The following is a 17,536-nucleotide window of genomic DNA, read 5'->3' as shown; positions in this document are numbered from 1 at the left end:
TTTAGTGGCAGATAATGGTCATACCGAAAGGGTGGTTTTTGATCTTATTGATGCACCAAGCTTTGGTGTCATCTTGGGCATTCCTTGGTTGGAGTTACATAATCCCCAAATTGACTGGATTGAAAGAACTGTTACCTTAGAGTCTTCTTTTTGTAAGTTGCACTGTTATCAAGAAACCAAGGATCCGGTGATGCCTCTTTTTTGTGCTACTTTGAATTCTGAAGATAATAGGCTTCAAGTTGAGTATAGGAATTTTTCTAAGGTTTTTGATCCTGTTGAAGCAACCAAATTACCACCGCACAGAAATTTTTGATTGCAGGATTGACTTAGTTCCTGGTGCTATTCTACCTTGTAGTAGGATTTACGCCTTAACTGAACCTGAAAATGTTTATTTAAGGAAGTATTTGGATGAACTTTTGGAATTAGGTTTTATCCGTCATTCTACTTCCCCAGTTTCGTCTCCTCTTTTCTTCGTTGCGAAGAAGTCTGGGGATTTGAGGGCTTGTATTGATTATAGAGCGGTTAATAAGGCAACCATTAAAAATAGATATCCGTTACCTTTAATTCCTGTGCTTCTTAATCAAATTAAAGGCTCTAGCATTTACACCAAACTAGATCTTAGAGGAGCATATCATTTGATTGGAGTCAAAGAAGGTGATGAGTGGAAGACCGCTTTTCGTACTAAATTCGTTCTTTTTGAGTATACAGTTATGCCGTTTGGTCTCTGCAATGCTCCGGCGGCTTTTCAATATTTTATCAATGAGGTCTTGCACGATCTATTGGATGTCTGTTGCATTGTTTATATTGACGATATCTTAATTTATTCTAAAAATGTGGAAGAGCATGTGCAACATGTGCAGCTAGTACTACAGAGACTGAGGGATCATTCCTTGTATGCTAATTTGGAAAAATGTGTCTTTAATGCCTCCCAAGTGGAATTTCTTGGCTATTGTTTGTCACCTGAGGGGATTCATATGGATCCTAAGAAAGTTGAAGCTATTTTAACCTGGCCAATTCCTGTTTCGATAAAAGACACTCAGAGAATTCTTGGATTTGCTAATTTTTATAGGCGATTCATTTCTACATTTTCGGAAATTGTTACTCCTATTACCGAGTTATTGAAAAAAGGGAAAGCTTTCTCTTGGACTGAGGAGGCCGATCAAGCGTTTTCTTTGTTGAAAAAGGCTTTTACCTCTTCTCCCATTTTGGTCCATCCTGATCCTGATAGGCCATTTTTTGTGGAAGCTGATGCTTCGCAGACAGCCATTGGTGGTGTGTTGCTTCAAAAGGATTCAAATACTGGTCATTTACATCCTATCGCCTTTTTCTCTAGGAAGTTACTTTTAGCTGAGCAGAATTATACGATTGCTGAACGAGAACTGTTAGCCATTAAAGATGTATTTCAGGAGTGGAGACATCATCTCTTGGGGGCTAAACATACTATCACCGTGTATTCTGACCATAAAAATTTACAATTTTATTCCACTGTTAAGGCTTTTACTCCTAGACAGATGAGATGGGTACAATTTTTTAGCGAATTTGACTTCCTAATTATGTATCGGCCTGGAAATAAGCAGTTGTCATCTGACACACTTTCACGATTAGTTTGTGAGAAAGATTTAAATTCTGTTAAAGAACCGCCAAGTATTCTGCCCTTGGAAAAAATAGCTGCTGAAATCCATTCTGAAGGTTTCTTAGACTCTGTTAAGAAGGAATTAAAAACCTTTAATGTTCATGAATGGTTATCAAAGAAGGGGAATTCTATTAGAGATGGTTTTTTCTATCACAATGATAAATTGTTTATTCCCACAAGAGATTTACAGGTTATGGTTATGCAATGGAATCATGATTTGGCAATTGCTGCACATCCAGGTATAAACAAAACCATGGATTTATGTCAGCGTCATTTCTGGTGGGAAAAAATGATTCCAATAATTCAGCAATTTGTGAAAGCTTGTCCAGTTTGTTCACGTCAAAAGGCCTTACATGTAGCTCCAATGGGTTTACTTCGTCCTATGACAATACCTCCTCAACCTTGGCATACGATCAGTCTAGATTTTATTACTGATCTCCCTAAGTCTAATGGTTATACTACAGTTCTTGTAGTGGTGGATTTGTTGTCTAAAATGGGACATTTTATTCCTTTACACAAGATTCCATCTGCAGCAGAATTTAGTACTGTGTTTTTATCTAATATTGTAAAACTTCATGGTCTTCCCTCAAAGATTATTTCAGATAGAGGTCCTCAATGCATTTCGAAATTCTGGTCACAACTCAGTAAACAATTAGGAATCGAGTTAGCTCTGTCCTCTTCCTTTCATCCACAGACTGATGGTCAAACTGAAAGAGTGAATCAGCATGTAGAACAAGGTTTAAGATGTTTGTTAACAACTTCTTCTTGTCCTTGGGATGAAGTTTTGCCTTGGGCGGAATTTTCTTATAATAATACCACTCATTTGGCTTTGGGTTGTTCTCCTTTTTATTTTCTCACTGGTCAACACCCAAGATCTATCCCTATACTCTTACCTGACGAACAACTGTCCATGCCTGCAGTTACAGATAGGTTGACACATCTGTTGGATATTCAAGATAAGGCTAGAAAGCAATGGGTTAAAAGTAAGTTAACTATGAAAAGGACTGCTGATTCTCATCGTAAACCTTCTCCTTCGTATGAGGAAGGTCAGTTAGTGTGGTTATCAACTAGAAACATCCAGTTGGAGGGTCCTAGGAAGTTGAAACCTAGATATATTGGGCCTTTTCAAATTAAGAAAATTCTAAACCCTGTGTCTGTAAAATTAGTTTTGCCTGAAGAATATGCTATTCATCCTGTTTTTCATGTTTCTCTTTTGAAACCTTTTGAACCTTCTACTCGATCTGATAATCCACCTCCGCCAGTAATAATTGGTGATCATGTTGAGTACGAGGTTAAATCTATTCTAGATTCTAAAAGGATACGGGGTTCCTTGTTTTATTTGGTTGATTGGAAGGGTTATGATCCTTCTGAGCGATCTTGGGAACCTGAGAAGAATGTTCATGCCCATAGACTTGTTAGGTCTTTTCAGGCGTTGCATCCTGATAAGCCTCGACCTGTAAGACGACCTTTGGGGGGAGGAACTGTTAGGGGTGCTACCGGTCGTCTTATTTAAATTCAGACTTGAAACAGACTCTGTTAACATCTTCAGAATCTGAAAAGACAATTTAGATTAGTAGGTAAATTTTAGGATTGTTTTTTAAGTGTTAAATTATAAGTTAAATCCATTTAGTTATGATCTTTTAGAAAATTGCTTTTGGCAATGCTTGTTTGTTGGCAATCTGATATGTGGGTTAACTGAACAGAGTGTGCGCTCTCTAAGAGACAGGCTCGAGCCAGTCCTTGTGTCTGGTGTCATCACAGTAAGGGGCTCGCGCTGGCTCTCGTGGCAGAAGTTATAAATAGGCGCTCCTCCCAACGGCTCAACGCTTCGTCTCTCGTTGAACCTGACGAGAGCTTCTGATTCAGCGTTGGATGTAATTCTTTGGACCTTTGGATCTTCCGTTTCCCTGCCTAAAAGCAAAGTCCCTTTCTACAATCTAATTGAATCCTAAACCTCTGTAAGCCCCGGAAGCCCTAGCTGTCAGCGCCTGCTGATTTGTGAGCTTCGTCGAAGATGACGCATCCGGTCTCCCTTCCTTCATCGTGACAGCCGGGAGGTTTGTTTATCTGTTTCCTCTCTGCCGGCTGATCGAGTGTCCTGTTCACCGCAGCGCGTCTTGATAAGGACAGTAAGACGTTAATTATTTCTGCAGTCAAGAACTATTTGGCATTCATGTTTCTGAAAGTAAATGACTTTAAAGTAGAACTTAAAGCGCATAAATTAAAGGGTTAGCGCACGTTTAGTTAAGAGTGTAAAAACAATCCTTGGAAGAGGCAAATGACTTTGAAATAGAATTAGAGTATACAATTCAATGGACTAGCGTAGTCAAGCTGAGAGTGTTGAAAAACAAGCCTAGGAAGAGGCAAATGACTTTGAAATAGAATTTATAACATACTAGTCTATGGACTAGCGCTTGTCCAGTTGGGAGTGATAAAACAAGCCTTGGAAGAGGCAAATGTCTTTTATTGAGAAAACCTTCACTAAGGTCTTTTAAGGGCCTATAATGTAAAAGGTTAAAGTGCTCATTGAGTTGTCTGAAGAGATAAAACAAGCCTTGGTAAAGGCAAAAGACTTTGGTGTGAAAGCTTAACTTGTATGAATAATTCTGCAATATTAACGAACTCAAATTGAGTAATGTAAGGAAGGTTAATATTTACAAAAGTCAGTTCGGAATGATTATTTACAGATAGCAGTGTGATTTAGATATAGGCTGCAATTTCTTGTCTTCTAACTGCAGAATTTCCAGAACAGAAGAATTATAAAAGTCTCAGGTATGCTCTTGCATGAAGTATTTAAGTTTAGTTCTAACTAACCCAATTAATCAAATTAGTCTGTTTATTCAGCTAAAGTGTAAGAGTATTTTCTGACATGTTATGTTTATTTGAAGGTGTCAAGATACTGAGCCAGAGCTAAAATTTCTGTTAAAGTGTGAACAAGGGCCAGCCTAACTTATGGTCAGTAAGCACAATGTTTAGTTATTAACCTGAGTTCAAGAATTCAACAGCTGGGTAATTACTCGTTAATATTGTACTACAGAGTAGCGTGAAATCAGCGCAGAACATCCAATAAGAAAAGGTCCACGGCCTGGAACACTTTCTTGAGAGAGACACAACTGAAGATCTTATCTTGTTTATTTGTTGTAAGTCTCTCTGTCCACTTCCCCTTTCCCTTGGGGGGAAGTCAATCCAGTCAGTGTCAAAGTCCTGATTGGGTTGGTTGATCCTTGAGGGAGCTGGGAGTTTGCAGCTTGAAGAGGAAACGTCAGAAGAGTCTCACAGGACTTCTCAACAAGGTAATCGTCAACCTGCCCATTCTGGCCTATGAGAACGATGGTAACAGTGAGATGGAGGGTAACTCGCTATTAGGACATGCTACACAGACCTAGGCATTATAGTTATCCTAAGTCATACAGTCATCTTTACACAGGGAGCATTTGTGCTGTGGCACAAGTGATTGGCAGTGGCACGGTGCCCAGAGCATCTAAATACAGCCAACATAAAAGATAGGAAGCGAAAAGAGGAAGGGAGACCCACACCACTGATGCTAGGTCTAACAAAACATAATTGAAGCAGCTGTTTAAAGCAACACATGGAATGTTGATTTTCTTTCTTCTGCTCTATTTTGCTAGCTTACTGTGACAAGCAGAGAGAACAAGCTTATTTATTCAACTCCTTAGATAGAGGAAAGGTGGAATCATGGAATCTTTCTGCATGTTTCTACATGTTCCGAGGTACTGCAGCTTTTATATGACTTGTATTGAACTGTTTCTAATATCTGTGTGCAAAAAATATCCCACAGGTTTTTGATGTGTTTAATTTTGCACTAGAGGCTTTATTTGTATTCTTCATGTTTGCAAACATAATTGCTCTTTCATATGAAAGAGCTACGCAACAAGGTTTTAAGTGGTTTGTGGGAAAGGTGATGGTGGTGTGAACATGTATTATATGAGATAAAGTACCACCTGGCACACATTATAAGATTACCGCAAGTCACCTCGGAGTCACACAACCTTATAAATTAACTCTGCCTTCGGCCTCGTTCCTCTATATAGTTATGGAACTCCTCGCTGACATGCAATATTCTTTTAATGTGTGGCCTGAGGTACTTTATCCCTAATATATTTTCACTGAATAAGGTTAAAGTGAAATTATAGTTGGTTTTGTTATAACACCTTAATGGATCTTTAAAAAAATAAAAAATAAATTTGCTTAGAAAACAAGGGTGAAGTGCATTTATAGTTAAAACTTAAAACTGATAAAACCACTACAATATGCAAGTTCTAGTTCGAACCATTCATAACTCGCACTACGGGTGTGCAAACCCTAACTCATGATGCGATGAGATTTTACATACTTAAAGAGTTTGCTAAAGGCAGGATGTTCCTGTAGGGAGATCGCTACTTTTGTCTGCGCATAAAACAATTCATACCACACTTAGGACTGAGCTAGTGGTTGGGAGGGTGAACTCACCAATGACACATAACAAATCACTTTGTGTAACTGTCTATCAGGAGAAGGTGAGCACTCCAGGAGAACCCTGCAGTGACAAGAACATCCCTGGTGGGCCCTGCTGTTGAGGCTGAATACAGGCTAGCATTTTTATATCAGGAACTGGAGATGACTGCGTTTTACCCACTGTAACTGTGCAACAGGAAACAGTTCCCTCTCTAGACTGCGCATGTCTTCTATTCTCAATGAACACCACATCACTTGCATCAGACTATTAAGTTTGATTCCAGCCAGTAATTCCTCCCATGAATAGCGCCGTTTCCAGTTCCTCAGCCTGGAATGGGGACGAACAAGGAAGGACGAGAGGTACTAGCCTATTTGTCTCATGCAGAGTCCCATTACCAGGCCTCTTTCTGCACAGGAAGGATGCAGTCCTGTGTGGATACAGAGAAGAGTGCAGGGACACATCTGCACCCAGTGTACTCTGGGGGTCAGTATCTCTCAGGGGGTTCCACCTACCCAAACCATATTAATCCCCTCGGAGACTTACTAAAACCTGCCCATAGGCATTCTAAAGAGGTTACATGTGTTAGTGCACTCAGCGTGTCCATTTACAGCGAAACACATACCTGGGGTGGCTTTGGACTGCAATAAATGTGACTGTGTTGGTCCTGTCTCCATTGAGTCTGAGGGGGCATCTTCATCTGCAGTAATTGTGTCCAGTTCTAGGCATGATGGAAGCACAGGCTGACCCCGCTCTTCAGGACAGAGCATTTCTGCCTTGCAGTTCTGATGTTGATGCTGTGATTCAGGATGGAGTAGTTTGAGTATGTAGCTCTGATCTGAGCCCTCTGCATCAGGACGGGCTGGTTCTAGCTTGCAGTTCTGATTTGAATCCTGCTCCTCAGTGTGCAGTGGTTCCACCGTGTTGTTCTGATCTGTTTTTTGTGCTTCAGGAAACACTGATTCTCTCTCTCGGAATGCTGACTGTATGCTCTGGTCTTGCTCTGGTGCCTGGCCAAGAACAAATTCTGAGTGAAGACACAGGTTTGCCTCCAGTGATCTGCCTGGAGGATCCATCTGAGAGCATCTGGATAGAGTACAATCCAGCTGTAGTCCATTTCCATCTGGAAACCTAGGCTGCATGCACTGGTCCTGCTGTGACTCATGTACATCTGGAAACCCAGGCTGCATGCACTGGTCCTGCTGTGATTCATGTACATCTGGAAACTCAGGTTGCAAGCACTTGTCCGCCCGTGGGTCACGTTGATCTGGAAACACTGGCTGTAGACAAAGGTTTGGCTCATATGGACGCACTTGAACATCAGTCGGAGAAGAGAGCGTACACTCCTGCTTTGGTGCATGCCCATCAGAGAACACCGGCTGAAGACACAAGCTCGGATCCCCTGGCCTGTCCAGTTGAGGTGTCACAGACCGGCTAACAGTACAATCTCTAATGCTCACTGGACAGACCATCTCCAAAGACACTGTATCATTATCTAGGGAACCTTGATCCTTTTCTATCCAGATTTTCTTAATCAGCCCAGCGACTCTAGAAGGTACGTCCTCCACAGCATGCATCAAGTTATCCAGTTTGGCTTCCAACTCCTCCAGCATGGATAAAAGGATAATGTGGGGGAGGTCATCCAGAAGCAGTTCCTGCTCCTGGTCCCTCTGAGCACCATTTCGGGATCCTGAAGTTGAGATGTCATGAAGAGGTAAAGACGGGACTATGGCTCTTACGTATTCACGTGAACACTGCGCTGTCACTTTCTTTTCTGGAGCCCGTCTTCTGCCCATTCTGGTACTCTGATTTTCAAGTCTCAAGTGTCTACAGAGGAGAGGAAAAGAGAAAAGATAACACATTATCACAGGACCACTAGGCCAAAATATTCGTTCCTGTCTCACCAACCCCAGTGTGATCAGAGGAAATTGCGAATTTCTAAAGCCAGAAAAAAATTAAATCATTAAAATTTAACAATATCCATAACATAGTTCATATATTATGAAAGGCACTGATTTGAAATGCATTTCCAACTCTATGTGTGTTCCTTGGTCTGCTCAAATTGCACACTTTTGTAAAAATAATTTATACTGTAAGAGCCTTGCAGCAATGAAAGGTTTATAATACCCTAACAGACAAGACTGCTCTATCATTCTCACTTGCACTGTACACCTCTCTTTTGCAATATTCAGTTCAGTGACGGAAGCACGAACCAACATACCAAACCTCTACAGGATCTACAAAACGCTTGTTATGTCATTACATATAAAGAGAGCATGTTCAACCTGGGGTTTCTTGGAATTGAATCAGAAATATGCAAAATAGAAGACAACGAATCAGACCAGGGAAGAATGTGGTATGAGTAGGCTTGTGGTTTGTTAGATTTCTGGGAAAACACTTGAAGTTAGATTCAAATGGATTTAACCGGGAGAGAGCCCCGTATGGAAGGAGCTTGTATCCCAAAGCTGCGTCCACCTGATCTGATCTTCTGTAATTTCGGAATAGCAAGTAAATTCAAGAGAGATCGTAAGTTTTTTGCGGGTGTATCTTGCAATGAAGTGAGGGACTAGACCTCTCAACCCATTAGGGCTCAGACAGAGGGTCTTAGACTGGATTTGTTATTTCAATATAGGTGTGACGTGTGCCCACCTCGGTATGTGATGTAGTACACAAGCTGCGTCGCTGTGAATTACTTGTAGTCTATGAATGGTGTTATTGGGTAATCTTACATATACTCGGTTGGCATAATGTGATCTAGATAGGACTGCAGCCACCACTATTGCTTTTCTTGTCTAAAGTGGGAGGAGTGGGGTTAGTTTCTGAAGCAGTTTCAGCATAAATCTGCATTTAGATCCTACTGCTACAGCCTGCTGGTTCTTGCTAAGATTACTATCGATTATCACTCAGAGGCTTTTAGCTGTGGGTTTAGTCTCCGGTGTCAATCTCATTTCTATTGGTGAGTTAAGTTTCCAAACGTTGGTCTTATTCTTTTGAATTACAATCTCAGTTTTGTCCACATACGGTTTTAGCTGATCCAACCTCATCAAGTAATCATCAAATTGCATCATATTTTGAGACTGGAGTGGTGAGGCTGACATTCCATTGATAAGAATTATCTGAGAGCTGGTGTAGTTATAAAGCCTGGAACCTCTTTAAGACAGTTCTCTGACCAATAGTTTTTGCAGGTTAAGGGAGCGGAGGTATTACCCCATCATTTTTGGTTATATCCGGGACTTCTCCCTGGTTTTTCAGTATCTTGAGCTCTACAGAATTTTGAAACACACTTGGAACGACAGCTTGAGCAGCTGAATTGATGAAAACGCTCTGCAGGGGATTGCTCAAGACCTTGCTTTTCGACGGAGACACAGCAGCCTCAGCGTCCAGATACCATTAGGGGTACACTTTACAAATGCTGATTGATTGATTGCTGAAGTCAGTGATTCCATGACTGCTGGAGGGCAAGGTCATTGGTGACCTGGATTTGACCTTGATCATAAATTCATGAAGCTTGTTTATTTCTTCAAACAAGGATAAGGTGGTTGAGTTCTTTTAGACTTGACATCAGAAAAAAAAGCCTTACATAAGAAAGTAAGAGATAAGGAGGACAATAGGAAATGTAGGAAACTGTACAATGAAGCTAGAAAAACTAGGATAAATGAAATGAAAGAGAAGGCTTGGGAGAACATTAAAGAAGCTTTAACGAGAAAAAACAGGTTCCGCATTTTGGCAGGGCGTGAACGCACCTTTTTTTACTAACAAGCCCGATGCACCTTCTATTGAGGTAGCAATTGATGAAAAAACTTGGGTGTACTTCTTTTTAAATGTTTACTCCCTACTGAATTACTGAATGCCACAGAGAGGGAAACAGACTGCATGCTAGTGCTCAGGGGGGGGGGGCAGGGGGCGGGAATGAGGGCTGGGGGAGGGGGCTGCGGACCACCAGGGTTTTCTGCCTATTGACTTTTATATCATGCTTGAAAATGTAACCATGGCCACAAATGCAAGCAAGAGTGGCAAGGCCCCAGGCCTGGATGGGGTACCAATTAATGCATTTAGGTCAATTCCGCAGCTGTGGTCCCCAATATTAACACAGGTTTTATGAGCATGCTGTGCAAAAGGATTTATAGATACATGGTGCGAATCGATCATTGTCCAACAATTTTAAGAAGGGGGAATCGGGAAAATCGCGCCTGCTACCGCCCGATATCCTTATTAGAGTCACTTATGAAGGTAGCAGGAAGGATTGTTTTAGATCGGTTGAAAACACGGGCAGAAGAAAATAATATTTTAAGTGATGTACACTATGGTTTTAGATCTGGTTTCAGAATCAACGAGCATGCTCTTAATCTTAGTATTTTAATTGGAAAGTACACTCAGAATAAATCAGGGACATTTTATTTGGCATTCGTCGACCTTACAGCCGCATTTGACTGCATTATACACAGCAAACTGTGGGGCATTCTTAGTAATCTCAAGGTCGACCCAATACTAATCCAGTTTCTAAGACAGTAATACTCTGGTGCCACAGCTAAAGTTTGTTATGGACTTAAGGGAGAGTGTACCGCACTGTTCAAAGTGGAGAGGGGAGTGAGGCAAGGATGCGTTTTGGCACCACTCCTGTTCACTCTTTATACCAACGCATTGGAACAGGTGTAGGTGTCAAACGCTAGGGACCCGCCATATGTAAATAAGCGTCCGATAGTCTCCCTTCTCTTCACAGATGATGCGTTACTTATGGCACGTACACAGATTGGTTTACATGGGGCTCTTACTTTTTATACTAGTGTTATGGACAACTTGGGTTTGAAAATCAATGCAAAGGAAAGCTTTATAATGACTTGTGGGAGAGGGAAACAAAAGTGTAGAAGCTTTCAAGCTTCAGGGAGCAGGGTGGAACCTATTAACTATTTTACATATCTGGGTGTCCTATTTAACCGTACTGGGTCTTGGGCTCAAGTGATCAAGAATAGGAGCCTTTTGTTTATGAAGTCTACTGTGGCCTGAATTCATTTTACGAAAAACTGTGCAAAAGGCCGCCCGAAATTCTCCTGAAAATCTACCAGGCTAAATGCGTGAGCAGAGCAACCTTTGGGGCGGGTATATGGGAATTTCACGATTGTGCACCAATCCAACATGTCGAAAACGCTTTAAGATTTATATTGACAGTTCCCACCAGCACCCCAGTTTTTATCTGCCACAGCGAGTTAGGTGCATCATACATCTCAGACTTAATCAAGGTACAACCTGTGCTGCTCTGGCATAGAATTTAGAACTCCACCAGCACAGGCCTAAATAAGGAAATCATAACTTAGGCAATGAAATTAGACCATGCCAGCAAGATTACTTCGCTAAAATACGTAAAAAACTTTATGCAAGATATTGAGAATCCAGAATATTTTTGCCTACCTGAAGCAATGAATTCCATACATCGGAAGGAATTCAAAAAAGCTTGTATGACTTTCCTGGAAGAGAACAGGTTAGCTCTGGAAATGAATAAACGTATGGTGGTTCAGCACCAAATAATTACTATAACGTATAACATCCAACCGTATCTATTGTGCTGTATAGGGGGATACCATAGGAACGTGTTAACATGTTTTAGATTTGGGACCTTCCATCGTTTGATTAGTCACCCAAACATGAATAATTGGTCAAGGGAATAATGCCCGTGCCCCTGCGATAATATCTCTCCATAAACAACTATCCATGTAACCCTATTTTGTAAATTTTACGTAAATGAACGACGTATGTGGTTCCCAAAATCCGGACCCTGTGGTTTTCCCGATATCGAGGTCCAATACCCGTGTCACGAAACCTCAACGTACCGAGACGATTTTTGTGTCTACGAACCGATAATGATTAGGACATCATTCCTATGTATTTGCGTTTACAATCGAGGGTTGCCAACACCCCTAAATCACAGTTTCCGTCCCATCCCTTAAACTCCATTTTGTGAACGGCATCCATCTTGCATCTTGCCCTCATGATAAGTCAATTAAAGGTCGAGCTTGATCCAAATAGACACGTCCACCTTTTCGTGACTTTCCCCTGACCTGTCCCAACTGACTCCACTGTCTTCGGCCAAACCTGTTTAGGCAGCTCCTCGCCCAGTGGCCGAATACGATAGCATCTACGCATAACATTCCACGAACCATTCACTACATACAGCCCATGTTTCCTTCAAACACGCAGCTGTCCCCGTATCTTGTTTATGGCCCTTTTATGGCTGGGTTGTACCTTCCTTTATTGGTGGTTCATCTATATCTGATGGGAGTTCCCGATCCAACTGGGTAATCTATCAGCAAACTGGACATCTAAAATATGGGCTTGCTTACATGACTTCGCTCTTTGTATTGTTGTAGAAATATGTGTGTTGCCATACCATAAACTCAAGAATTCTTGCTTGAAGCCATATATTTGATATATAAGGAGACGGCTGGTTCTGTAAAAACGAACAGTCTCCCAAGAACCTACTCTCTGTGTGGTGTACTTCTGGGACACGTGTTACTTGGTAGCTACCAATAAAACTTGATCTTTGACTGCGACTAGAAGACTACGTGTTTCTGTGGTCCGGAACAAGGGAACTCAGAGGTCTTCGGGTGTTCCTAAAAACCCGTTACCTCAGTTGGCGCCCAACTCGGGGCGATATCAAGCGGTGACGGTCCAAGCCAGATGTTCGTGAGGAGCTTCGTGTGAAAATTCCGGAGGACGGCCAGCCACTTCAGCGACCCCTGTATGTCGACGTGGTTCCGAAGGTCTTTGCTGCGAGGTTCCCCGCGTCCCGACGGCTACGAAGGACTGCTGCCCTGACTATCGCCTTGTTTTGGACCCAGTGATCCTTGGTAGAGCGAAACGATAGACGAGTCTTCTAGCGACGTCATCGATCTTCAAATACTTCAGTTAAGTATAAGTGGAGCGTCTCCTAGTCCTTAGTTTGTTCTTAGTTTTTGGTATCCTTGAGATACGACTTGATTTGGAACTTGCAAGCCCCAAAGCCGAAGGACTCGTGTATTCACGAGAAATATCGTAACAGATAATCCTTTGAAGTTTGAAGCTAGACCAGTGAGCGAAGATGCCTGGTTTTAGCAAACTTGGAAACTTGTTTTGTCTTGGTTGTAGTAAGGACTCCCAGTTGGAAGATTCTTGTCCGGTTCCTCCAATTGGAACTCCAATGTATGAACTCTATGTGAAGCATGGCGTAGGTCCTATCACATATAACGAGGTATGGATAAAATACACCCGCAAGGATGGTGTTTTAAAATGGCCCCAATATGGTAGTTTCGACCAAGAAATATTAGATAACTTAGAGGTCAAATTGTTCAAGAAGAAAGCCCGGCCGGCAATGTTTGACTCTTTCCGCTTATGGCACAAGGAAGCCAAACAGAAAGAAATAAGACTAGCAAAAAAGAATAAAAGAGGTATGTCAATGGTGCAAGCTGCCGTTGCATACAGAGATAACGAGGAAGAGCAGGAGAGCGAACAGATGCTTAGGAGCAAGAAACTAGCGATAGATAAATGTTACCCAATGCTGCCAAATAGAGGAAAAGGTCAACAGGAAGGATCCGAGAAAGATCCATTGATGTCCCACCTATTAAATTCTCCGCCACCCTATGCACAAAATGCCACAGCACCTCCGCAACCTTTCGTTGCACCTTTGGTAGCTGTAATACAGGCTCCTTTACCGCACTCACCAGCTACTCTTCAGCTGGCTCCTGTTTCTTTGGCACAGCCTCCTCAAGGCTCACCGATCACATCTATTTCTCCTACCGTTCCTTCTAAAATTTCGCCTAGCGCACCTTCTAGTCTCTCTGATACTCGTTCTACGAACATTTCTGTTTCTGCTTTGCGTGACTCTGTTCTACTACCAGCTATTCCTCCACTTTCACCTTTCGTCTGGCATAAAATGGCCAGCATTGTTACTAACTTTCCTTCACCACTTTTTCGGTCGCCTAAAACGACCCCTAACACGGAACGAAGACAATTACGAAGCCAAATGCCTGATTATCAGGAAAGGGAAACATTGAATAAGTTAGCACGAAATTGGGCTATGGATACAGCGAGATATGATGTAGAGTCTGTCATGAACGTTTTCCGTCAATGGGATGAACCAACGCAAAGATACGTCTTTGAGCAGATGTGTGTTTTCCTGTGTGAGGATTTGGAAGATAATGGTCAGAAGAGCAACCTGCAGGAGTTATGTAGGTTACGATTTAAATTTGGGGAGGGTATGATAGTTGGTCCCGACGTTGAAAGAGCAGTAGAGATATTATTATCACATCGAAGTACAGGTGGTAATTCTGGGTCATCCTCTGACAGTGGTACGTATAGTAGGAAAAGAGCGAGACAGTACCCTATGAGAGAGGTTCCTCCGGTGTGGAGGGAAGGTGATGCAAACGCAGTTCCACCGGTTCTGCCTCATTTCCAGCGTGTATGGGTACATGTCCCCTGGAAAAGATCCGAAGTTCTAGCACTCAAGTAGACACTACCCGATCCCCGTAAAAACCCGACTGGGTATTATAAGGAGTTATCCCAAACTGCAAGCTCATGTATAATGAATTTAGCGGATATAGACATGTTGTTTGGGAACATTGTTCCACATCCTTTATGGAGTAAGATACGTCATACGGATCATGACCAAGAATTAGGTGACTCATGGGCAAACATTGCGACTACAGATGCTAGACAAATCGGTGGTTTCAAGCCTGAGCCGTTAATAGCTGAACTTCCTGGTAGAATTATCGCATACATGAAGACAATTATGCCTGAAGTACGTGTAAACTGGGACAAGCTATCCGCGTGCAAGCAGAAGAAAGACGAGAATGTGTCTGACTTCTTCACGAGATTTGAGGAAACCTTCACTGACCATAGTGGTCAGGATATGGCTACCGAGGGTGGCCAAAGATTGTTTGTAGACAAGTTTGTACACAATTTGCTTCCTGAATTGTGTGCTAAACTAAAAGACTCAGAAAGTGCTTGGGCTGTCTCTACGTCAGCGCAGATTCTAGCAACAGCCCAGTACTATGAAAATAGGCGTAAAGACGAGTTAGACAAGGCAGACAAAAAGACGAAAGATTTGAAAACTAAAGTTCTTCTCCAACAGGCCTATCAGCCTCGTATGGCTAGCCAGCCTAATTATCAACAGAATCTGCAGTACTCTAGAGACGCGCAAGGAAACGAGCTTTCCCATCAGCGTCCTACGTATGGCCCGAATCAATGTGCGTATTGCAAAGAAGAGGGCCATTTTAGGAATAATTGTCCGGCTCTTGCACGTTTAAACGGTGCACGAGGTGTAAGGGAAAGAGGTGTTCAGCATGCCTCTAGAGGTAGAGGCCGTGGAAATTTCACTCAGAATATAACTTCTTTTCCACCTCAGAAATCAATGAATAGCTTTGATCAACAGGGTAATTCATCGTCCAAGTCAGCTCAGTACTATGCTGACGACTATTACACCGAACATGACAATGAGGGTAACGATCGCTAGGACAGCCATGGACAAAGAGAGGGAGTTGTTTCAGTTCCAGTAGATCAGGATGGACCTTATGTTGAGGTAATTACCTCAGGAGTGTCAGAGCCATTTCTGCTGGATACTGGTGCTACAAAAAGTTCTATTATGCACTCAAAACTTCCTGGCGCACCTTTGTCTGGCGAAATGAATGTCTCAGTAGGCTTCTCTGGCGCCCCTGTTAGAAACCCGATCTTTAGTCCTGTTTCCGTTTCTGTTGGCCCCTGTGAATTAGAAGCACCCCTCATTCTTACAACAGGTTGCGGTGAAAATTTGTTAGGATTGGATTTGCTAAAGAGGTTGTACGCGACTTTGTACTGTTCTCCCTCGGGAGTACAGCTTACTTTAGGGAGAAAAGTCATTTCTCCAATGTACTTGTCAAAAGAAGGTATCCCAACCGAATTGTCATCACTTCCAGATATACTATGGGCTAATGGTTCCAACGATGTAGGTCGTTTAGAGATAGCACCGTATGTCATAACTTTGAAAGCAAACGTCAGATTGCCACGTATTCCCCAATACAAAATTTCTAACGACTGCGAACAGGCATTGTTAACGATCGTTTATGATTTGGTCGATAAAGATGTTATCGAGGAAACAACAGGAAACATTTGTAACAGTCCAGTTTTACCGGTCTTGAAACGTACTGATCCTTCACAGCCCCCTGTGTATAGGTTTGTGATTGACCTCCGAGAAGTAAACAAGGTAGTTATACCGCAGTTTCCAGTCGTCCCCGACATTACTGCTTTATTGACAATGGTTCCAGCTTCAGCAGCTTGGTTCTCGGTGATTGACCTGAAGAACGCTTTCTTCAGCATCCCGATCGCCGAAGAGAGTAGAGACCTTTTCGGCTTCAATTTAGGAGGACGAAGCTTCCGCTTCAAATGCGCTCCTCAAGGCTACTGCGAAAGTCCATCAATATTCAGTCAGGCTCTGAAAACACAACTAGACACAATTGTACTGCCAGATGGGTCAACATTGATTCAGTACGTAGACGATCTACTGATCGCTGCAGACACTGAAGAGATTTGCAAGGAAGCTACGTTGTCGCTATTACGTCACCTATGTGACATGAAGCACAAAGTCTCCCTTTCAAAACTGCAATTTTGTCGACAAGAAGTAACCTACCTAGGTCACATCTTATCGAAGGAGGGAAGGAGACTGACACCAGAAAGAATACAGGCAATCACAGAACTAAGTGCCCCAAGGACACTGAGAGGTGTCCGAGCTTTTTTGGGCATTACATCGTACTGTAGACAATGGATACCGAATTTCTCACTACTAGCCAAACCCTTACTGTCACTACTCCGCAAAGACACGCCTAAACCTATGCCTTGGTCTGAAGATTGTCAGACGAGTTTCCGCGAGTTGCGCGATGCATTGTGTTCGGCTCCTGTGTTGGGAAACCCCAACTACAGTAAGCCTTTTACATTGTATGTCCACGAAAAAGAAGGTTGTGCATTATCAGTCTTAATGCAACTCTTTGGGGACAAACAGCGCCCATGCGCGTATTTTTCGGCAACTCTGGATCCAGTGGCTAAGGCACTGCCAAGTTGTCTAAGAGCAACAGCCGCAGCAGCTGTCTGCATTCGACAGTCTGCTGGATTAGTCATGAATAACACTCTGATCGTTATGGTTCCGCATGCAGTAGACATTTTACTAAATAGGACAAAGACACAACACCTTACTAGCGCTCGACTATCCAGTTACGAACTTACCCTGCTAGCAAGTCACATCCATATAAAGAGGTGTGATACACTCAATCCCGCTACGTTATTACCCATCCCGACAGAGACAGACAAGATTGACAAGCATGACTGCTGTTTCAGGACAGAGGAAGAGACAAAAGGGAGAGTAGACTTACAGGACACTCCCCTTCCCGAATGCAATGATACTCTATGGGTTGATGGTTCATGTTTCAAGTTGCCGAATGGTGATACGACTACAG

The 17,536-nt window shown here is 42.4% G+C and overlaps 1 protein-coding gene across 1 annotated transcript in view; it reads right to left on the bottom strand.

Annotated features, from left to right (window-relative positions):
• LOC144759870 (uncharacterized) overlaps positions 1-17,536 on the bottom strand; it is a 47,567-nt gene that overhangs the window by 20,312 nt on the left and 9,719 nt on the right. Inside the window, exon 2 of the mRNA XM_078646505.1 lies at positions 6,712-7,913. Within this exon, the coding sequence (XP_078502631.1) occupies positions 6,712-7,882 (1,171 nt within the window). The 5' untranslated portion in view covers positions 7,883-7,913. The remainder of the gene's footprint in view (positions 1-6,711; positions 7,914-17,536) is intronic.

This window comes from Lissotriton helveticus, chromosome 1_1 (assembly GCF_964261635.1).
Source record: "Lissotriton helveticus chromosome 1_1, aLisHel1.1, whole genome shotgun sequence".
Lineage (NCBI taxonomy): Eukaryota > Metazoa > Chordata > Amphibia > Caudata > Salamandridae > Lissotriton > Lissotriton helveticus.
The sequence above is the reverse complement of the archived record's forward strand: the minus strand, read 5'-3'. Positions and strand labels throughout refer to the sequence as shown.